This window comes from Abramis brama (assembly GCF_963993115.1).
Source record: "Abramis brama genome assembly, chromosome: 16".
Taxonomy (NCBI): domain Eukaryota; kingdom Metazoa; phylum Chordata; class Actinopteri; order Cypriniformes; family Leuciscidae; genus Abramis; species Abramis brama.
Window position 1 is genome coordinate 11,828,833 of NC_139978.1, and position 24,055 is coordinate 11,852,887.

A 24,055-nucleotide genomic window follows, 5' to 3' on the forward strand; every position below is an offset into this window, starting at 1 on the left:
TCAGTTTGTTCTTTGTATTTAAATCCATTTTATCTCATTTGCCATTATAATGTAACTGTACAGTAATCAAGAAAAGATGTGTATGCAAATAGGATTCAGAAATTAAACCTTAAAAGGATGAGCAGTTGGAACAGAAAGAGTGTCAAAATCCAAAACTCAAAATGATTTATGCAAATTTTATTTCCACTTAAAAGTAATTTATAAGCCTGGCTGCATTACACTTTGCTGGTACTCATAAATGGGTAGTTGTATGAAAATGTTATTTTTTAATTTTGTTTTAACCAAGTTTGGACGCTCTTCCTTCTTTATTACTAATTTCCACATTTAAAGGAATTGTTCACTTCAAAATGAAAATTCTGTCATCATTTACTCACCCTCAAGTTGTTTCAAACCTGTATGAATTTCTTTCTTCTGCTGAACACAATGGAAGATATTTTGAAGAATGTCGGTAACCAAACAGTTGATGAACCCTATTGACTTCCATAGTAGGAAAAAAAATACCAGAAGAGCTCATTTGTTCTTTATATTCTAAATTTTAATATCAAGAGGTGAACATTTATAAGGAATGTTTCCTCGGGGGATATCCTATGAAGTAGTTTGGATGATGCACTGGAGAGGGTGTGGAATGCAACTCATAGATTGACAAAACAAAATAAACCTTTTTATATTACTTGCACCACCACACCACACAAATTAAGAACATAATAATAATAAACATTGGCATATATTAACAAATGATTGGGTTGGTGCAACTTTTTTTCTGATCCTCCTCTTTTCTCTCATAGTTTTTCACATCGACTTGTTTGATTTGTGTTGGAGCTAAGCTCTGCAGGAAAGTGGATCTTGAGGGCCAAAGTGGCTAACCCCTGTTACAGAGCTAGACGTGGATCTAATAAACTTGGGTACAACATGTACAGTATGTAGACTGTATTATGATGACACCTACTGAATAGGCTATGACACAAGTTGGAATAAAATGTCATCAGCCTGTGCTAGTGTTAAATAGTGCAAGATAAATCGCACTTTGGCATTTGTGGCTTTTAAGTGCGCTGAAAAAAAGAGGAGGAACCGAAAGAGGAGAATGTGGACAAGGTCATGACTAGAAAAGAGGCCAACTTGGCATGCCAATTTTGCTAATGGAGCTTGAGGTAAGTAGTTTTAAGTTTTCGTGTTGATCAATACGCCCTTTCATGTATGTTTTTTGGCTAGATAGTAGACTAGCCAATGAATGAGGAATTGTCCATGATTTGTTTTCTGTAAAATATTTTTGTGGCATGATATACATGTTTGCCAATGGTGTTGTTTATTAACTTAAAATGTTATGTAAGGTATAAAGGTTTACTTGTGATAAGAATGTAGAAAATGGATTGTAAATATGCACTTGAACATATGACATATATAAACGTCCTTATTTGTTGTATTATGGTAATGTCCTAGAAATTAAATGACATGCATAGTTGTATTGGAATTGTATGACACATTTTTTTTTTTTTTTACTTTTTTGGTGACCTCGATGGAATAAAATGTATAGCTTTTGCCTACAGTTTTGTGTCTGGATCCTTTTTCTGCCTTCATTCCATGTGGTTTGCATCTACTCACTGGATGTTCTGCACTTTTGTATGGACTGATTGAATCTTAGATTTTTGAATCTTAAAAATGTCATAAAACGGCATAATTATACAAGAATCCTTTCAGATTAAGTAACCGACTGCTGTCTCTTTGAAACAAAACGAAACAAACAAAGAAAAAAACAAAGCAAAGCGTGTGTTTTGATGTTTTGCCATTTGCATAGTTTTAGGAAATTCTCTGTTACTTGAAGGACTGTTGAGACGAAAGCATTTAAGAATAAACTATGCCATTATTTACTATTATTATTGTTGTTAGTTATTGTGAAAATACAAATATACACTCACCTAAAGGATTATTAGGAACACCTGTTCAATTTCTCATTAATGCAATTATCTAATCAACCAATCACATGGCAGTTGCTTCAATGCATTTAGGGGTGTGGTCCTGGTCAAGACAATCTCCTGAACTCCAAACTGAATGTCAGAATGGGAAAGAAAGGTGATTTAAGCAATTTTGAGCGTGGCATGGTTGTTGGTGCCAGACGGGCCGGTCTGAGTATTTCACAATCTGCTCAGCTACTGGGATTTTCACGCACAACCATTTCTAGGGTTTACAAAGAATGGTGTGAAAAGGGAAAAACATCCAGTATGCGGCAGTCCTGTGGGCGAAAATGCCTTGTTGATGCTAGAGGTCAGAGGAGAATGGGCCGACTGATTCAAGCTGATAGAAGAGCAACTTTGACTGAAATAACCACTCGTTACAACTGAGGTATGCAGCAAAGCATTTGTGAAGCCACAACACGCACAACCTTGAGGCGGATGGGCTACAACAGCAGAAGACCCCACCGGGTACCACTCATCTCCACTACAAATAGGAAAAAGAGGCTACAATTTGCACATGCTCACCAAAATTGGACAGTTGAAGACTGGAAAAATGTTGCCTGGTCTGATGAGTCTCGATTTCTGTTGAGACATTCAGATGGTAGAGTCAGAATTTGGCGTAAACAGAATGAGAACATGGATCCATCATGCCTTGTTACCACTGTGCAGGCTGGTGGTGGTGGTGTAATGGTGTGGGGGATGTTTTCTTGGCACACTTTAGGCCCCTTAGTGCCAATTGGGCATCGTTTAAATGCCTCGGCCTACCTGAGCATTGTTTCTGACCATGTCCATCCCTTTATGACCACCATGTACCCATCCTCTGATGGCTACTTCCAGCAGGATAATGCACCATGTCACAAAGCTCGAATCATTTCAAATTGGTTTCTTGAACATGACAATGAGTTCACTGTACTAAAATGGCCCCCACAGTCACCAGATCTCAACCCAATAGAGCATCTTTGGGATGTGGTGGAACGGGAGCTTCGTGCCCTGGATGTGCATCCCACAAATCTCCATCAACTGCAAGATGCTATCCTATCAATATGGGCCAACATTTCTAAAGAATGCTTTCAGCACCTTGTTGAATCAATGGCACGTAGAATTAAGGCAGTTCTGAAGGCGAAAGGGGGGTCAAACACAGTATTAGTATGGTGTTCCTAATAATCCTTTAGGTGAGTATATTCCATTAAAAAAAATCATAAAATGGAATATACATAAATTAAAAATATTATTTTATATATTTTTAGATTAAGCACAGAAGTCACTGTTTTTGCTGAAATACTGTAAAAAAAAAAAAAAAACTTTACAGCGTGACATTAAGCACTCCTACAGCACCGGAAGTCTATTTACAGTAGAAGAACCACAATTCCCACAAGGCGTCGGGGTTTTCAGTTACTGTGGAAAGGGGGAAGGGAAGCCGAGATTGGAGGGAGAGAAACTGAGGTAAAAATAAAACTAATGTTTAATACCTATCATGTAATTGCGTAATTAGCAGCTAAGAAAGACAACGCTACATTGTTCGCACGTTTTGGTGTACATTGTCTCGTAAACGACTAATTATAGGCAAGTTAGCTAAGCTAGAAGCGAGAGTACAAAAAGATTGAGTTTAATGTTAGCTCGAGCAGGTCGCGAGACAGACGCTTTACCAGTCACTGACTGAAATGTGACATTAAATAACCATTTTTTAAACTGAAATAAGTAACGGCAGGTTTTTAGTGCTGAGGTAAATGTGAGCGTTTCGTGTTGCTCATTTAACTTGAAGAGAATGAGGAGGGGGCTGAAATGTACCGTTATTTGTGGCAGAAATAGCCTAACTGTTGTGCGAGTAAGTTGGTCAGTTTTTGTTGTTGGTCTTTATCATGATTAGCCGTCTGATAAATCTTTCATGCTTGATATATGTTGCTATATTAGTGATTGCTGAAGTAAAATACGTGTAGAGTAATACCGTCATGTATCTAGATGATGGTTAATGTATCTTTTGTAAAGGTGTTTGACAGTTCACTGGATGCTGTCATACATTCATGCTGTGCCGCATTTGGAACTGATGCATCATATCTGATGTCGCTGATATCCAAATTAACGTTAATTATCGATTAATACTTTGTCTTTTGAGTTGTCTGTCGTTCATGTTTATTATAATGTTTAGTTAGTTAAGGTTTTGTGAGTCAGGATATAGATGACGTCACCCCTCATCCGTTTTATTTTTATGAATGCAATAGATTCAGTTATCCGCCGTATAAAGCCTGTCTGCACATTAAAGACATTGCAAAACGAAAAGAACCGTTTGAAATTGCACCTGTGTGGTAATTGATGATCGTATTACTTCATCTATTTCGATTTCATAGGGATGCAGTTTTGATAAGATGACGTCATCCCGTTTGGATGCCTGTTTTCTGTGCAGCGCTCCTTTACATTGTTCTGTAATGAAAACTGGAGAGTGTATCATGCCTATATATTCTGCACACGGTGATATTTGCGTTGTATATACCTTTTGAAATATGTTATATATTATACAATTTGCATATTCTCTAATATTTATTATTGTATCCTACAGAGACAGTTGCTGACATCAGAAGGCCACAGGGAGGATTCTGAAGAGACCCTTAGTAACCCTCAAATCCATCGTTAAACTCCCTTTTTAGCGACATCCCCATAATAAGCCTTCAATCCTCCAAGTAGAATTTCATCAGAGTCATCAACACAGGCACTGTCAAATACAGCTTCATCACTGCTGTACCCAATCAATGTCTGATTTCTGCTCCTTTTGCAACACTCCAGTCTCACATAAGTGGACCTATAACAAGCCTAAATTTCACCTATTAACGTTCCACAGACCCGGTACAATTAGCACTTGACGGACTTGAGAAATCCATCTCTAACAAGGCCATCACGATTCACAACTCGCTGCACAGTCCCACTAGAACAAAACCTTAGGCTTGTTACTACTGAAATTATGCTTCTACTCCTTGGCCCAACTTTGTTTCTACCAGCCCCTCTTTGAATCTCAAGAAGTGGCACGGTTAAACAATGCACTACTGAAAGCTCTTCTGCTGTTTCAGTCTTAATCCACGCTTGTAGGACAAGGAGCAGGTGCTTCTGAAAGCGTTAAAAGTGCTCTAGAACCATGTGTGTCCAGTGTGCAGTGTTTACAATTGGCCTAGTCCACAGGATGGGTGGACAGTAGGGGGACAGCGAGACAGTGGACTCATGTCATGGAAGGGGTTCTTGCTATCGCAGTACATACAGAGGTATGTATGACATCCTTACCTAGAGTACTACAAGCCACTACACTTACACTATACTTCCACAGGTAAAAAAAAAAAAAAAATCAAATCAGATCTGTTTAATATTTCAGCTGTTAGTATTAGACAGCAAAATATATATTTCTCATAAGAAAAAGGCCCATTTGTCTCCTCTAGAGTTGGGTTCCCAAAAGTTTTGTCAGCAGAACTTCTTAGGTGTAAAATGTTTACTTAATATAGATTTTAATTTAATATTTCAACAATTTTACGACACAAATGCATGTTCATGGTTAATGGTCACATGACATTTAAACATAAAATATATTTTTTAGTAAGTCAGTGTTTTATTTTGATAGTTTTTTATTTTAAAACTATTTTAAAAATTGTTTAGCTGATTCTTTGCATCCACGTCATGCATTAAAATCGTGCACAGCTAGCCATAAATGATCCCGCTTATACATGGTCATTTACGAGCATTGACAAGTTAAAGCTGTTATTAATGTTTGTAGCACTAAATTTGATGGCAAGGGTTAAAATGACGGTTATTTTCATCAACTAAGACTTGTTAGATCTAGCATTTTGCCTGCTTTAAATCAGACAAATAAAGTAGTGCGGTAAGGTTACATTTATTTGATTGAATTATAACATTTATTTGAATTAATTAGCCTATCAAGAGAGAGATGTGTGTGTGAATTACCTGTGTCTGTGCAGTGTCTCTACTAACTAGTGTTAGTTTTGTCAGCTATTTTTTAGTCCTGTGTTAAATGTACTTTTTAGTTTTTATCATATTTAGTCAACCTTGTCCTGTTTTTGTTTGGTGAAGTTTTAGCCGACTAACCCCTGGTTTCACTGACAAAGGATTAAACCTAGTCCCAGACTAAAACGCATGTTTGAGCTGTTTTAAATGAAAGCAACTTGCACTGGCATATCTTAAAATATATCAGTTCCCATGTTTTTTTCTAAGGCACGTTTATAAAAGCTACTTAATGTCCTAATTGAACTAAGGCCTAAATCTGGCTTAATCTAAGCCCTGTCTGTGAAACCAGGCCTAAATGTCAGGGATTTTTAGTCTAGTTTTAGTCAGTGAAAACTGTTCACATTTTTGTCATGCTGCATAATGGTTAAATTGATAATCACAATTATTTTGCTCAAAATTATAATCACATTGTCATTTGAGAAATTTATTTTTACATTTCATCAGAATTATTGCACTTTCACCTATAACAAACCCACAAATCAAGAGATAAAAACTTAAACGTTCCACCGAGAAACTGTGTGTTCTGGTTTCTTGGGGAACACAAAATATTTGCGAGAGAACAAACAGATAGATAATGGCTCTGGATTGTTTACAATATTATCGGATCTGTTGTGTTAACGTGCAATCAATATTTATTCCTTTAAATAATATGGTTATATTTTTTAATACCAGTATATTGTGACATCCCTAATCTAAACTGCTAATTTTATACAGTTTATTTGGGAATAAGGAATTTTTTATTAATTTAATTTGTATTAATTTAATTTTTATAAAGTTTATTTGGTTTACTAATGAATTTTTGGAGAAAGATCAAAGTGTTTAATGATTTTAATGAAGAAAGTCAAAGATCTTTAAACGAAACTGAGAACTGAAATAAAACATAGAAGTCCATTTAGTCTGCTCATCTATGAAAAAGCCAAACTATACTGTACTATAGTATACTAGCTCAGGACTGATTTTGTAATATTGGGGCATGCATATACACAGATGTCCAGTTGATGCTGCATTTAAAATTTCTTAACAGGTGATGCATACCATCATTTACACCTCCTCTCTTTGTTTTACTCTGGGAGCAGACAATACAGAGGGAATTTCACAACATGGAAACCACACTGACTAGGGAGATTATATATTGTAAATTAAAAGCACTATTCAAATGTAATCGTAATTGCATTTGTAAAGTGCTCATAATTTAGACTTTAAATTATGACTTTAGACTTTAAAGTGCAGCTTCAAATGGACATTGCAATTCCTTTTAAAATGTTCAATTGGAAATACTTTGATAGAATTCATTTCAGACATACTTGCATTTTAAATGTAGTTGAATTTCAAACATTTGTGGCAGCTTTTCAAAAAAATTTGGGGAAAGGAATAATATTACCAATACAGATTTTTTGTTAACACTTTACAATAAGGTTCATTAGTTAACATTAGTTAATGTATTAACTAACATGAAATAACTATGAGCAATACATTTGTTACAGTATTTATTAATCTTTGTTAATGTTAGTTAATACAAATACAGATGTTCATTGTTTGTGCATGTTAGTTCACAGTGCATTAACTAATGTTAACAAATACATCCTTTTATTTTAATAATGTATTAGTAAATGCTGAAATTAATATTAACTAAGATTAATAAATGCTTTAGAAGTATTGTTCATTCTTAGTTCATGTTAACTAAGGTAGTTAACTAATGTTAACTGATGAACCTTATTGTAAAGTGTTACCGATTAAAAAAATATATATATATATATGTATTTTAATTTCTCCCTTTTAGGGCTTGAATGGTTTTCCACAAGAATGTAAGCAGACAGAGGACCTAACCAATGGGCACTCCAAATGCACAACTGTGAGAACACACTGCTAAAATTTGTTCAGTGAAACCATGTCTTGTCACTATTTGCATGGATCACGGTTGCTTTCTGTTGCTGTGCTTTGGATTTTTTTTTTTAGATCCTAAATGGATTGTCTCCAGGTAATTGCATCAAAGAGAATGGCAACGTGAATGGCAACCCTTATCTCAAAACTGTCCCAGTGAGTATTTCACTTAAACAAAGTCACATGATGTTACTGGTTTGGATAGCAATGGTAACTGTGTGAACTTGTGGTTGTGTAGATCTCAGCACTAAAACAGAATGGACTCTTACAGTCTCTGGCAGCAGGAGGCAATCAGACTAAAACAGAAGGTAAAGACTTCATCACTCAGAAACTTTTTACACACAGAATGATGTCAGTAGTTCAGCAACATCCTTTACTCTATATGTGTGGTTTTTTTTTTTCTGTCTAGAGGTGAGCTTGGAGGTGGAGCGAGCACAAGAGGAGTGGGATGCCCTGGAGAGCATCCAACCAGGTGAGACCAATTACCTTGTCACCATGGAAACAACGTCCTGTCAGCCTGGATACTGAGCACATTACGTCACCATGACTAAGCATACGCCCCTACCCTGGAGAGATGGCATCACCTCCTTGGCTAAAATAGATACATTACGAAACCTGATCGCTGTCAGATACAATCTGGAGCATTAGCATCTCTTGGTGAGATATGTGGGCAACAAATGGGCAATGATTTTTACTGCACAATAACTATATATAGACATAGGAGTGGGTGATATGACCAAATTCTTTTCTTGACATGAGACATTTTAATATAATTTTAGCAAAATATCTGTCCCCTGACAGATCTCAGTAAATAAGGTGTCATGAAATATCAGACTTGTTTAGGCTCTGTAAACTGAACCATAAACTGCTCTGAAACTCTCAAAATGTGACCGAGATTTAGGGCTGCACGATATTGAAGAAAAATGTGATATGCGATATGATAATGCTCAAAGTGTGTAAAATAAACTTAAATTATCTTTAAAATATATTTAAAATGATATAGACTACATACGAGTTTAACATTCTTTTTGTGACAAGAAAACATCCCTACAACTTCTGAAAGTGAACATCAGTGTTTTACTGTAGCATAAGTGTTATTTTAACATCAGTGTAAACCACGGGGTTTAGGGTTTCAGATTATCCTACATTAGGGTTATTTAACAACAGAAACTGAATAATCAAATGTAAAAATAAACACTGCTTAGTTTTCACTGTATGGATTAAATATATACTGATTCTTATTAAAGCTACAAAAGTAATTCAGCCAAGAGCAGTGAGTGATTTTCTCTTTGTCTTTTGTACATTTGCGATATTTCGATAATTTCGATATATTATGCAGCCCTACCGAGATTCTTTAAGCCAATCTAAAGACTTTTAGCTAAGTTTAAGTGGAGTTTGTATGTTAGGTGATTTAGAATGAATTAATAATTAAAATGTTGGTTGTGCTCACTGGCAGCTGTGGAGCAGCTCCCAGACCTAGAGTATAGTGTAAATCTACAATAATTTTATTGACTGATCTAAACGTATTATTATTATTATTATTATTATTATTATTACTATTATTATAAATGTAATAATATACACTATAATATACACTAATGCTAATCCTACTATTATTATCATGAATATTATCATTGTTACTACTACTACTACTACTACTATTATTATTGTTATTATTATTAGTATGATTACTACCTCCACTACAACTCTACTACTATTACTATGATTGTCTTAAATTGCCTCTATACCTATCTACCTATCTATACCTATTAGGGGTGGGCGATATGACCTAAAATTAATATCACGGTATTTTTCATCTTTTGAACGGTGACGGTATAATATCACGGTATAACTTTTTTTTTTTCACCAATAAAGAAATTTTCATTGATTTACTCCTTGATATTTATTCCTTTATAAGCAGTTATATATTACTGTATTCTAAATATAATTAGCCTATGTTTTATCCACAACTTTAAATGCTTTAATTTAGGCTATTTTGTAACAGCGCCACAGTTTAGCGCACCACGTAGAACACTCGGGAACCGCACCTGTGGCTGGCTGCACTGCTGCTTCGTGCTCAGTAAGGAATATAGGTAGTAATCTCTATGTGTCTGTCTGTCCGTTTGCATTTTGATTATTTCGAGAACCGTTCATCCAATCGACTTCACAAGGGAGTGCAGTGTCGCATTTGGTGCAATATAGACAGACACGCGAGACGCGACACGTTCAGAATTAATAGTAAACTACAGAACAGCGCGAGCGGGAAGCGGCGCACCTCACGCGAGCAGGGCGGCTATATTCTCCGAGAACGGACACTGCACTAGTGATATAAAACGCACACAGTCTGTTAATTAAGCAATACTTTTAAGGTAGTCTAATATTTTTCTGACTAACAAATTACTGACACAGTAAAGGGTAGATTTAAATAAAGAAAAACGAAATTTAAATAAAGAAAAACGAAATTTAAATAAAGAAAAACGAAATTTAAATAGGCCTAAAGAAAAACTAAATTTAAATAAAGAAAAAACGAAATTTATATAAAGAAAAACAAAATTTAAATAAAGAAAAAAACGAAATTTAAATACAGAAAAAATGAAATTTAAATAAAGAAAAACGGAATTTAAATAAAGAAAAACGAAATTTAAATAAAGAAAAAACAAAATTTAAATAAAGAAAAACGAAATTTAAATAAAGAAAAAACGAAATTAAGTTTGCCTAAATTAAAAACGAGATTAATTTAGATTGATAATAACGGGTAAAAAGTCTAATACATTTTGTTTATTCTATTTTCCACAATGTCAAAGCAACAGCAGCAATACAAGCTCAGGCATGCACTTCGGTTCATACAAACTCCGCTGTTCTGCGCTCTAGCCAGAGAACACTCTTGTTGCAGGAACACTCAGGCGTCGGTTCTATTTCTAGCATGCACGCGTTTTCCGCGTGGCTCGAGCCGCGCCTGAGACGCGTGTCTCACGCAGGCAGTGTGCAAACTCCAACCTTTTAACATGGGAGCCGAAATAAAAACAGACACCCAACGCAGCTGAGACTCTCACGCCAGCAGCCAGTGTGTCGCCGGCCTTATTCAAGCGCGAATGAGAACCGTTTCGCGGGGGATCCCAGGTGTCAATAAAACAAAAACAAAAACGTTTTTTCGTTGTTGTTTTATAAATGCTCTGACAATTGTTTAATAAATGTTCAATCAAAATGCAAAACATCGCGTCTTTTTTTTTTTTTTTTTTTTATTTTTATTTTTTTTAGTCGACTAATCGTTGTGCAGGACAGGACTTTGGTCGACTAAGCATTTCTTTGGTTGACTACAGCCCTAATGTAAATGCAGCCGTTCAAGGAACATAATTGATTTATTATGGTATTGACGGTATTAGAAAATCCATGTCGTGGCGCAATGTCACACCGGTGATGACTATGACACCGGTGTACCGCCCACCCCTAATACCTATATCACTAAGATATCCCATTACTTACCAATGTACCTGCATACACCACTATATCGATATCCATAATTAGCTGTTTTCTCTCTTTTTCTTTTTCTTTTTCTCTCTCCTGTATGTATATGTGTGTCATTGATTCCTTACCTTGTATACGCTACTGTTTTGTTAATTGGCAATAAGTTTTTTTAAAAAGGTTTAGAAGTTTTCAAACACTAATTAAAGGAGCGTTTACTGTTCCCAGATCCAGTGATCTGACTTGCTGTCTAATCCCGACATAGACATTCTTATAGATATGGATCCTCATAATTGACTGTTCAAACTACTGGTCAAAATTATGGGATCAGCTTTTTTTTTTTTTTTAAGCGATGTTTTATGGTGTCCACAACATTTTTTAGGAGCACAACTGTTTTCAACATTGATAATAATAAGAAATATTTTTTAAAGCATCAAATCAGCATATTGGAATGATTTCTGAAGGATCATGTGACACTGAAGACTGGGGGTTGAATGACTTCAGATTTTTTTTAAGCCGTCATGTTTGGGAGAGGTTAATAATCGCCTCTCGTTTCCTCCTGTACACTGCGTGACAAATTTCCTGTACTTTCAGCCCAACTCAAAAAAGAGTCGCTCAAGTCAAAAATTGGCTCAAAATCGGATAAAAATCGCACAGGGTATGCCCGGCTTAAGAGTATTCCAGACTATTGCCCCTATTCTACTTTCTAAAATATAAAATAAGAATTTCTTACAATTATTGTGTCATATATGCAGTGTGTTTTCATGATGTTTGAAGCAGGCAGTCAGTGCAGCCAAAAGTTTAGAGATTTTTTTTAACATGACAGTGATTTTAAGGTGCATGCTTTCATTGCTCAGAACTGTTCATCTTTATCATAAGTCTCTTTTCATCTTCGCTAAATGAATGAGCGTGTGACTCCCCATCTCTCAAACCAGCAACAGATAAAGGGAGCGTGCTATTATTTATATCAAAATGTATTTTGCTGTTTGATGATCGTGCAATGTGTCTTTTATAGTTCTTGCTGAGGATCTCACTCCATCACCACTGATCTCCTTCAATGAGGCTCTGCAGCATTTTCAGACCACTGATCTTGGAGACCTGCTTGTGAGTTTGTTTCAAGTGAATATGCATTATGACACTATGATTGTCATGACTATTGAGACCATTCTCTTTCTTTTTTCTTTATTTTATACTTTTCTCTTCTTTGCTCTTCTCCTCTATCAGAAGAATATTCAGCCCACCATTCACAGGACTGGATTGGCTGCCATCACCCATTTCCTGTTTGGACCTCCACGGCTACACAAAGACCTTGTAGAAGAGAGAGACTTAGTGTTTGCCATCGCACAATGTGAGTTGAACATGTGACTTGACAAGTCAGGTAGCATGCTTTGTTTTATTGATTACATACATCGTTTTACTAATATATTCCAATGGATAATTTGTAGGACTGTCAAAATGATTGTGTTAATGCATGCAATTTAATTCTATTTAGTTTAACGCGTTAAAAATATTTAATGTAATTAATGTAATTAATATTTAAAGCAATTTTTCCATCAATCATTGGCTAGCGTTACAGTATATGATCAAGCTCTTGTTCATGCAAATACTTTTAAACCCAGGGTTCCCGCGGGGTCTTAAAAAGTCTAAAATTCTGAACTTTAAATTTAAGGCCTTAAAACGTCTTAAAAACGGCCAGATTTTCTTCAGTCAGGTCTAAAAAAGGTTTTACCCTCATTCATTTCCAGAAACGCTGGCCACAGAAAGTTATTACAAAGTAGCAAAAAAATATCGAGTCGTAGCCTACAAAGCGGAGCTCTAGAGCAGGGGTCTCCAACACGTCGCTCGCGAGCTACCTGATTTGAGGTAGCTCGCCATATCGCGTCTTTTGCGCGCTCAAGTTCGTTCAAATGTAGGCCGCGCGCTCATAATTGAAGCGACGCGCTCGTTTTTTTCCAGGCGCAGCGAGCTAAAAAAAAATCTCAACTCTTCAGAATGCCGCAAACGCACCGCAGGTCATGTGACAAGAACCAACTAATCAGCTTTGCCCTTTCCGTAACAACATTGAAAGCTCAGTCAACAGGAACGATGCGGGTGCACCCAAACACTACGGGTGTTTTTCTCTTCTCCATAAATAAATCTTGTAGCAGAGTCACAGCAAGCGTTTTTCGGTGGTGGAAATCCATTAGCCACTAAAACTTCTTTGTCATTGAGGATAGCGCATTGCATGGTTGCATAGCAACGACAGACGCCATGGGAAAATCGGACCGAATTTTACTATTAATATTAAAAGATAAGCTAAAGTGCATTGTAAATGTCAGTGATTTATCCTTTTTGACTCATTCTTTTTATAAAAAATTATTTAAAGTCTGAAATATGTGAGGTTTATCTTTTTATAAAAACCTTTTTTGTCAAAACTTTATTTGAACTTGTACATGTTAGCATATAACATGTTGCAAGACACTTTTAAAATCTGGCTATCATTTCTAATGGTATTATTTTAATGTTCATGCCATTTCATCTCTAGTTATGATCAACTATGATCAACTAAAATCAACTAATTATGTATTTTTTACAGTATAATATGCAAAGTACAATTTTCTATAAAAACAAATTATATCTGATTCTGTTCTTTTCTCTGACACACGTTGTTGGGTGTGGAAGATTACTAATGTGATTGGTTTATCTGTAAATTAAATTAATGCTTTTTCAATTACTGAATTCATTGAAATAAAATGAATTCTTTGATTTGAATATTTTTTTGGCAATGCGTCATGTAGGTCTTAAATTTCAATCTTTATGATCTTAAAATGTCTTAAAAAGGTCTTAAATTTGACTTTCTGAAACCTGCAAGAACCTTGTAACCATTCAAGCGTGATAAGACACAAAAGAGAATGCAGTGCAGTACTGGCAGTATATTTGAGTCTGTCAGCCTAATAAACCTGCTACTATAATGACTAAAAAAGAAAATCACTCACTGCTCTTGAACATTGCACAAAAAATATACTGCATTTATGTTGTTTCTACTGGAGGATAAATTTGAAATTTTTACAATATAAAAATATAGTAAAAACTGATGTTAATCTTAATGTTAGGTGCGATTAATTACAGAAAAATGTTTGATTAATAATAATAATCAAATAAATTTTTTAAAATTGATTGACAGCACTAATAATTAGTTTTTTAGTGTAGAAGAATCAGTTAAAGAGGTGGTGAAATGCATTTTCAGATCTTTTCTGGAGTTTAGCTTATTCATTTTGCAGAGAGCACACTTCCTTGATTTACATACAAATGTTAAGGGGCGTGTAGAGGAAAACCGTGACATTACGACATCATTTCAGAAAGGTGGAAAACAAAAGATCATTTTTGAAAATGGGGAGTTAGCTTTGAGTTATAAAACTGAGTGTTTTTTTTTTTTTTTGTAGAGTACCCTTTTTTATAAATGTAAATATAAAGGACATTTTTAATTTTCTATTTCATGACCTATTTTAAGTTGTTCAGATGGCTACCAGAGTAACTGATTAAATTAGGGATGCATAGAATTGGATTTTTTGGCCGATACCAATATCCATTTTAACGAAAAACGATTAGCCTATACTGACATTTATCACTTGCTTACTTATTTGAACTTTCGTCATTAAAATATATTACAGTTTTGATCATGTTTTAAATTAGCAAAGTTCAAAAACACATGCATTAAAGTTTGTATTAATTATTTTCATTGAATATGGATTGGATCTATTTAACATTCAACTGGCCTACACAAATACAATACAAGATGAAATAACAGTGCTTTTTAAGACCCAATGCATGGATACTGTAAACATATGTTCACTTAAGGCATAACTGACTATGTTTATTAGGATACTTGCCAAGACAGTCATTTTGAGATAATTTTGTGAACTGGTACATTCAAGTGCAAGAAGACATGAAAGAGAACTCAATTCAGTGGCTTTCTTGGTGCAAACCTGCTTACAGTCCTTATCGTCGACCCCTGCTATATTTTGTACAGATTTTGTTTGGGCGAGCATTTAATTATTTACCCAGAGAGGAACATTGGATTATGCAACAAACATTAAACAACTCCGTGCTTTCATGCAGTTCATTTATAAACTGTCAGGTTTTTTTTTTCATGCTATTGCCAATATGCTGATGTTTTAAAATTGATAAAAAATGGGCAGATGAATATTTGTAGCCGATACATTGGTGCAAATCTATCTTAAATGTCTTGCATGTGTGGTGTATTTGCTTACCTTACATTTACATTTATGCATTTAGCAGACGCAAGCGATTTGCAAAAGAGGATTTAAAGCAATTTGTCAAAGAGCAATAATATTTGTAATATACAGTGCCAGGTTTATTAGACAACTAGATTAGGAAGCAGGCTAGTGAAGAGGAGAAATGCAGAGAGAAATGTTTGTGATTCTGTAGGTTCTCTGGATAATGGACAGTCAGTGCACATGCGTGTACTCCAGACCGTCTACAGGAAATTGACTTGCACTCGAGCAGACTGCCCTCGCTATGGACCACACTGGGAGAATGTGGGCTTTCAAGGTACGTCAAAAATTTAAGGCACCTGTGTTAAAAAATCAAGATAAACCACATTCATCGACTATTTAATTATTCATGATCCCATAAAATAGAAGTCACCTGTTTGTAAACTTTGTTTTTGTGTAACACTTTCATACTCCTAGGTTCAGACCCTGCTACAGATCTAAGGGGAACTGGTTTTCTGGGTCTGATGCACATTCTCTACTTCGTCATGGACCCAGAGATACTACCACTTGCTAGAGACATCTACAAACTCTCTCAGCATCCAGTCCAGGTGATGCAAAACACAAAGAAACATACACTTGCTCACGTATCATGCCTTAAAAACTACAAACTTATCATTAAATTATTATAAAAATACTTATTTGAATTTTTAACACCTGCAGAATTTTCCGTTCAGTGTGATGTCAATCAACATGACCCGAATCGCCCTCCATGCTCTTAGAGAGGAAGTGCTGTCCAAGTAAGTCATCATTTGTCACAATATTACCTGAACATTAACTGATGGTTATTTTGAGCAATATTAATTGTTTTTTTTTAAAGCTTTGAAATCATCTGGGTGTGTTTGTGTTGTAGCCTAACATAACCTCTTCAGTTGTTTTCATGGCAATAAAACATTTTATTGCTTTGTGATGTCACCTAGGGAGTGTAACCGAAGGCAACAGGTTGTAGCTGTGCTGAATGATTTTTATGTTGCAACATTCCTGCACCTCTACCAGCTGTGGAAGAACCAGCAGAAAACTATCTCGGATTCTGGCCATGTACTCAAAGGTGACTTTTCAGTTACAAATTAATAGCGTAGTATTTGTTCTTGGTATCGTTTACTGACATTCAGCAGGGATTTTAATTAACACAGTATCGTTTGAAGGGGCCATAATTTACTTTTATTTTCCCCCATAAAGTCCGCTTATGATAAGTAAAGGTTTGCTCCAAAAACATGTTTAACTCTCACTGACCCTTGTTACTGTGAATTTAAGAGTTTTACGTGTATATTGCCCTTTGTAGTTTAGAGAGTAGTCTGGAGAGCCACTTTTCTGCTGAGTTTTGCTCCAACACACCTGCCTGGATGTTTTCAGTGATCCTGAAGACCATAATTAGCTGGTTTAGGTGTGTTTAATTAGGACTAGGACTAAATTCTGATGAAAGGTGGCCCTCCAGGAGCAGGATTGAACACCTTTGGTCAAGGTAGCCTGGATGCTGAACATTTAAGTTTATCTACTTAAATGACGTCTCTGTCTGTTCTGTGATGCACAGAAGTGGAGCTTTTTGCTAAGAAGAACCCCAAGCAGATTCTCAAACGTCTTGAGGGCTACCTGAAGGAGCGACGTGCTGGGACAGGACACCGGACATCACCAGACACACTATCACATAGCAACCCTTCACCTTGTGACACTGGGTCTCAAGCAGGGAGTCAAGGCGGGAAGGAGGGGAAAGAGATAAATTTCACCGGAGTGTGTGAGCTGCCACCTGAAATGGAGGGAGAGGCGAGACTAATCTGAGAGACATAGACGAGGCATTTGATTTGTACAGTCTCGAATATCTCTCATGCTCTAACTTGGTCTTTCTCTGTTTCTTTGTTTCCTTTCTGTCCTTTCTTGCTTAAGTACACTCAGAAACAAGTCTATGTTGTAACTGTAGTTGCTATAAAACTCTTTACTGTCTTCTGTTCTCTTATAGTACATATTGGCTCTTTAATGCTTTCTATGAAAAAGACCAGTAGATTTAGTTGGCAACTATCGGTTTAAAAGGATAATCTTAGAATGACCTGCCTCAGTGGCAGCAGGTTGTCTTGAAGCTGTCAGGAAGAAAGAGGCTTACAGGCCTCATTGGTGTGCAGTTGCAGAGTGGCCTGCAGAAGCAAGCACCTTACCCACGACTGTGGTATTGAGTGAGAAAGACTTCCTGTGTGAAGGCCTGACTATTAGGCATGTATTTGATTGAGTGAAAGCCTTGTGGTCTTCATGGTCATTTGAACATGTTCACTGTGACCGAGTCAATGTTCAAGAAAGTTGGCAGAGTTTATACTGATGTTGAAGAAGATGTTTTATTTATATAGCGAATATAAACAAATGTTGGCTCTTTACTCTTCACTGTTGAAAAATGGAATGAGGTATCAAAACATTGGATGGAAATAGCCTCAATAGGCCAAAGTTTTGTTTTTTTAAAATCCCTTTAGATAGAGTCCCTTTAGAGAGATAAATGTCACAATATGATTCAGAGATTTTCTGGCATGTTTCTGTTGGCAGGAACTCTTCAACAAGAGCCTGAAATGGTAAAGTCAGGACATCTTTTTGATGGGAAAGTGCATTTTAGTGACCTGTAGACCAAAATGTATGAATGTGTGAGTATCTATTTTGCAGTTCCGTTACAAAGCTAACATTGACCCTTGCAGACTGATCACTATTAACAGAATTTTCCTTATCAGCTAAATTCTGTTTGCGTTTTGAGCTACAATTAGGACAGTAATCAAAGTTGAATGTGATATTTGTAGGTGTTATGCTTGTCTGCATGAAGCAAAAGCCTACATGTTTCTAGCAGGTACATTCCAGTTTTAAGTAGTCATAACGTGACTGTGAACATGTGGACGAGAGTGAGGATGATCCCATGGCAAATAACTTGTGCTGGGTCATTTCTAGTATCCCGGACGAGCCCACAATGTATGTTGTCAGTCCCTGTTATGCCAGAAATAATCCTAAAAAAGTTGTTATCGGTTACTTGTGACATTACTAGCTTGTCTACTAGCTTGTCCTGAGAGAATAGATGGTGTGTTTTTAAATTGTTGGACAGTGATTAAATTGTTACAGCACTTTTAGCATTGAAAGTGTGTAAACAAGGCTTAATAGGGCTACTCGTGTTTATAAGACATGGCTTAAAAAAAAAAACATTAGCCAGGAAGCTGCAGGTCATTTAAGCTGTATGTTATACGTAAGCTAACGATTATTTCCTTCAGAGTTGCATGAGACGCGTCGAAAACTTCAATATCTAAAAGTGAATCACTCTATTGAACTTCTTGCATCTAACAAACAGCATTCAAGTAGACATGTGAGACCTGTCTATAGTATAGTCAAGGACACCGTGAGACTTGTTGATTTAAACACGAACAAAGTAGAATTCCTTATTTACTGTTGAGCCACTTCAAGTTAGTGCAGAAAATAGTTGAGAATTTGATGTATTTTTGTAATTTGCGTCTTGTTCTCCTTAGTCCAGGTCCATTAAAGATGTGAGGGTTGCAACAGTCATGTAAATTGACAGTGATGTACTGTACATTTTGGAAAAAAAAACTTAATGGGGAAAGTCTTTCCTCCCTTTGCAACCCTATCCTGCACTCTCGTCTTGTAAGCATGCCAGGTAGCGCTAGAGATGTAGCATCCAGGAATCGTTGTTTTAAATTCCTTGTTAAAAAAAGCTTGTTAATCTAACTTGGTATGGTTGCATATGTTTGTCTAAGTTACCTAGTCCAAAGTGTTGTTGTACGATATGAGTACAGTGCGTTCTGTATGTTTCAGGTTTATTTGTTACGCTCTTATTTTATTATTTTGTAGTTTTTTTTTTTTTCTTAAACGACACATGAATATAAATACTCAGTGGATGTATATTAGAAGTCCTGTCACTTTAGCCAGTTTAATTTTATATAAAGCAGAGTAGTATTTTATAAACTTGAATAAGAGCAAAAGCATGATGGGAAAAAGAATGTTTATATACAAAGGCAAATCACCCTTTCCTGGGTTATTTAATATAGTCTGGCTGGTTTGTATTAGTTTATATAAGCAGGTTCAACACTTTCATAATCCTATATATCCGAGTGAATTCAGTGCTATTGTAAACTCCACAGCAAGCATTGTATTTCAAACCCAATGATTTGTTTTCCACACTGACCTGCTGAAAGCAAGAGTGAATTTTATGATGTTGCGTAGAAGTATGTCAGCTAATTTCAGTTTCAAGCGGTTAAGAGGAGACACATATTGTCAAGTGAGAGTACTGGCCAAAAAACGATGGAAAGCACATGTACATTTCCTTCTGTTTTAGGATATTTCAAGCTCATGTGCAGTTACTAGCTGGTTACTACTCAAGTGTGCTCCTATCTTGCATACTACAGTAGCTCACAACTCCTATGAACAATCAAACCTACAAATCAAGCAATCCTAATCATGATATGAGCCTGGTTTGGCACCTTTTCTTGTATATGTGTGCACAATTAGTTGTTTAGTTGTTGTTTTGCTGTTTTTTTTTTGTTTTTTGTTTTTTTAAAGGAGAGGGTGGTCTGTATGTGAGATGACTATTAATGTATCTTCTTTTCTTCTTCTTTAGCGTTAATCCTGCTTAGAAGAAAAGAAGATATACATACACATAAATATATATATATATATATATATATATATATATATATATATATATATATATACACAAAATTATATGATTGTAACATTATGATTGTTACCGGGGCATATTATGCATACCTCAGGCTTTCAGACAAATCTCTTCTGGGCAGACATTTGATTGAGGACAGCCATGATCCCATGTCGTAGCACAAAATGGTGTGGTGTCTCTTGCAGTAATCTACCTAGCTTGAGAATGTACTGTATGTATATGTATGTACACTAATGCAGCACTGCAAAATATTGACTTCTACAGTATATATTTCTATAGCCCATGTTTGTGAAAACCGTAGTCTTACACGCTGAAACGCAACCGAACCTTTGCTGGAGGATGTTTTTAACAATCTTAATGGTTTGACGTCGAAACAAATCAGACGATTTTGTGGCCTTTGGTATTTACTGTGCTTTTGTGAATGGTTTTTTGCAAGCGTTACAATATGTCAAAAACGATTCACTCGACTCTACTATGGCACAATGTAACAATATTTGTTTGGACCAAAAGGAACATTTGTGGGTTTGATGCTGGTTTGGAGGTCAAGCTCTTTTAATGAGTAATCTCGCCATCCTAAATGTTAGAATCTCTCCTATATGTTAGATTTCTTCCCAGTGTGTTTTAGAAGAAATCATTCCACAATACTTCATCTATCTGATCCACAGAGAGGAAATTTATTTGTTTAGAAGATACAAACCCAAATGACCAATTTGATTCATTTAGTTGCCCTGAATCAAATTACAGTAAGTCCAAAATATCCTGCACTTAATTTGAAGATGCATCATTATTGTCTGTTATGATCCTTCAGAGCATTTTATTATATCTGAACCTTGATTGTAGAATCCCTATTTTGTAATGAAAATATATTTCAGAATATATGCGGTGGTACAGTGATGTATCGTATGAAGAGTAATAAATAAATGCAACTTTAAAAACAATGTTAAATTGTGTTACATTGTAATTCCTTACATGTGCTTCTGTTTAAACCAAATGGAAAATATCAGTGTTATCGTTCTTGCATTGTAATAGTGTGTATTGACCATTAGGGGTCAGTCTACTGTAATGCCTGATGCAGTCTTAATACTAGCATATGCCTTCCTGTACTGAATGTTTTCTCATCTGTTAATGAATAACAACTGTGGTTTCCATCAGGAATTACTTTTATCTTTGTTGCTTTATAAAGTTTCAAATGTCTATGTCAAATGTCACAAGACACAGGAATTATATTGAGTTAGATATAGTGTGAATGATGATGGTGTAGACTCAGAGAATGTCGTCTTGTTTCTAGCAAGAAGACCCACATGAAATCTGTGCTGCAGAACTCCACTGGAAGCTCCACAGATTTAATGGAAATTTCCATTGAGTAACAATGAACACTGCTTTTTATTCATCTCTCTGTATAATATCTACATATACTAAAAGATTTCATTGCAAGTTGTATACATTTGACATGTTAAATGAACATGAATTTTTTTTTTTTTATTAATTATAATGAACACTCAACAAAAGTATATTGAAAAGTGACCATTGCCGTATATTAAGTTTTCTAAAAGAAACTGATCATATCTAATTCATTAATATTAACAAAGTGAACCTTATAAAGTGTTATAATTTTTTTCTTATGCCTTTAATACTTTGTTAGCATAGTTTTTTTTTAAAAAATACACCATTTTGAAGTGCTTTTCTCCTTAATATGGTAATCCAGAAAGACATTTGTATTCATTATAGGACTGTTTTTCCTGCGTACAATGAACTACACACAGCTCCTCTGAGGATTTTGGCCTACATTTCCCTGGCTGACACATCAGAACATCAAATGTAAACCTGCTGTGGATCTGATACTGTCCCTTAGTCAGGGTAGCAGATCCAGACTGCTCTCTCAGGGCTCAATTTAGAGAGACCAGTGATTTATTTATTTTTTTCAGGAATTTCTGAATCAAAGAGGACAAACATCTGGCCTGCTTTGTTGAGAGCCAAAGAAAAAGGCACATCCTCCTAAGAGGCAAGGACAAAAACAAAGTATCCAATAAATAGTTGTTTTAAATGTCCTCAACATTTATTATAATAAATGCAATATTTATTATAATTATTGGCTTTTACATCTCCTTTAGTTCCAGAATAGTCCTGGCTGATATCTGAGTCTGGCGAGGCTGAGGAGCCGCTCTCTGCTGGAAATGCTTATGCCAGATGACATCCTGTCTGGATGAAGGACACAAATGATGGCCAAGGAGTTTGTGTTTAGACGCATGCTTGGAACAGAGAACAGCACTGTTGTATTTGTCTCCGTTCTAGTACTTGGAAGGAAAGCTTTCACTTCTCTGTAATAAAAGGTTTGCATCATAAGTTTTAAAAGCATAATTCACCATTTTAACTTGTAAGGGGACATTAAAAAGGGAAAGTCAGCAGGTTATGTTGGGAGTCTGCACCACATTGACCTGTAAACAATGAAACAATACAAATTTATGGAGGAGACAACTTTGTGTTCCTAAACTTTTGTTTCTCAAATATTAATATAATAATATACAGTATGCACACAGACACTAAAATCAATAATAGAACAGGACAGATTTAATTAGGTGTTATTTTGCAGAATGTCCTGACTGCTCTTTTTCATACAATCATTTAATATTCAACAATATTATTGATCTGCCGGCATTGACTTCATTGTATGAGAACTGAACTAAGCTGGAAGATGACATCACTGTTTTCTCCAGAGCGGCTATATATATATATATATATATATATATTACTAAATGTATAACTTTTTTACAACAAAAATGAACCATCACTTAACTTAAGCTGGACTATGATGTTATTTTCTTCTAGATCTGCTGTACAGCAGAAACAAACTTTGTTGCATTATTTTCCTGTTTTCACTGTAAAGCTGCTTTGAAACAATCAGTATTGTAAAAAGAACTATATAAATAAATGTGACTTAACCTAACTTGACAATAAAGGTGAGTGGGGATGATGTACATTCAAATAATGCATGTCACTGCATGATGCCAGATCTGACACTATTTCACATGTATTAGGATTGAACCTGTGAGATTTGAGGTATATGGTGAAGGAAAATAATTTCAGTGAATGTTGTTGTTTTTTCACACAAAGGTAGGCATTTGCTAAACATCTCCTTCATGCTCCGCTTAAGAAACACAGCTGTACAGGTTTGCAATGACATGAGGGTGAGTAAATGACATAAGTTTAATTTTGGGGTGAACTGTCCCTTTAAATAATGCTGTAATTTTGTGTGATAGCTCTGTTCTTAAGTTGTTCAACTCGACATTGACTGTGAGAAGGGTTACGATACAAAAAAGCAACAGAAAGGGAGAGATAAGTTTGTCTTGCGAATGCTCATCTGAATGTAATCAGACTGTTTTAAGACTGATGGCTACATCTTTCACACATAAGCATGCTGGCCACAGTTTCCCCTTCCTACCGCTTCAGATGTTGTCGCAAGCTGCAGAACCTCTTTCCCCTTCATCACAGGCTCAGTGGTTTCTGCTAAACCTCTGTCAACATTTTAGTGTTGTGAGTCAGAGAAGCACACTGCCTTTCCATGACTTAGACGAAAGTGTTTCTTCCAGAAAAACTTCTTAAGTTTGCAAATTTAACAAAAGCTTTGTGCTAGTTGAATACTGTAGACTCTGTGTGATGAGACATTCTTTCAACCTGCTCCCCATCTGAATCTTGGGAGCCTTCTGGCTGATATCCCCCTCCTCCGTCTCTCTCTCTCTCTCTCTCTCTCTCTCTCTCTCTCTCTCAGCTGTATGTTCTGGTTCTTTCCCTGCCCCTCCCTCCTTAATGCACAATTTTCCTACTTTCATTACTTTTATACCAGCCTCTCC

At 35.8% G+C, this 24,055-nt stretch overlaps 1 protein-coding gene across 2 annotated transcripts; it reads left to right on the top strand.

The window, feature by feature from the left end:
* Positions 1-3,327: 3,327 nt before the first annotated feature.
* On the top strand, positions 3,328-19,111 carry elmod3 (ELMO/CED-12 domain containing 3). 2 transcript variants are annotated; one of them, XM_084138469.1, is made up of 13 exons: positions 3,328-3,392; positions 4,504-5,197; positions 7,729-7,800; positions 7,905-7,985; positions 8,068-8,137; positions 8,239-8,301; positions 12,307-12,395; positions 12,516-12,639; positions 15,720-15,842; positions 15,983-16,113; positions 16,226-16,302; positions 16,483-16,610; positions 17,094-19,111. In XM_084138469.1, exons 2-13 carry the CDS (start codon positions 5,162-5,164, stop codon positions 17,336-17,338), a joined length of 1,239 nt encoding a protein of 412 aa, XP_083994595.1. In that variant the 5' UTR covers positions 3,328-3,392; positions 4,504-5,161; the 3' UTR covers positions 17,339-19,111. The 2 variants fall into 2 exon arrangements, with proteins under 2 accessions (XP_083994595.1, XP_083994596.1); XM_084138470.1 differs by lacking the exon at positions 3,328-3,392 and adding an exon at positions 3,558-3,774.
* Positions 19,112-24,055: the final 4,944 nt, after the last annotated feature.

Coding starts and splice junctions, on each gene's coding strand:
- elmod3 (XM_084138469.1), top strand. CDS start 5,162: ATGGAAGGGGTTCTTGCTATCGCAGTACATACAGAG. Junction 16,303..16,482: donor AGAGAGGAAGTGCTGTCCAA/GTAAGTCATCAT, acceptor GATGTCACCTAG/GGAGTGTAACCGAAGGCAAC. Junction 16,611..17,093: donor TTCTGGCCATGTACTCAAAG/GTGACTTTTCAG, acceptor TGTGATGCACAG/AAGTGGAGCTTTTTGCTAAG.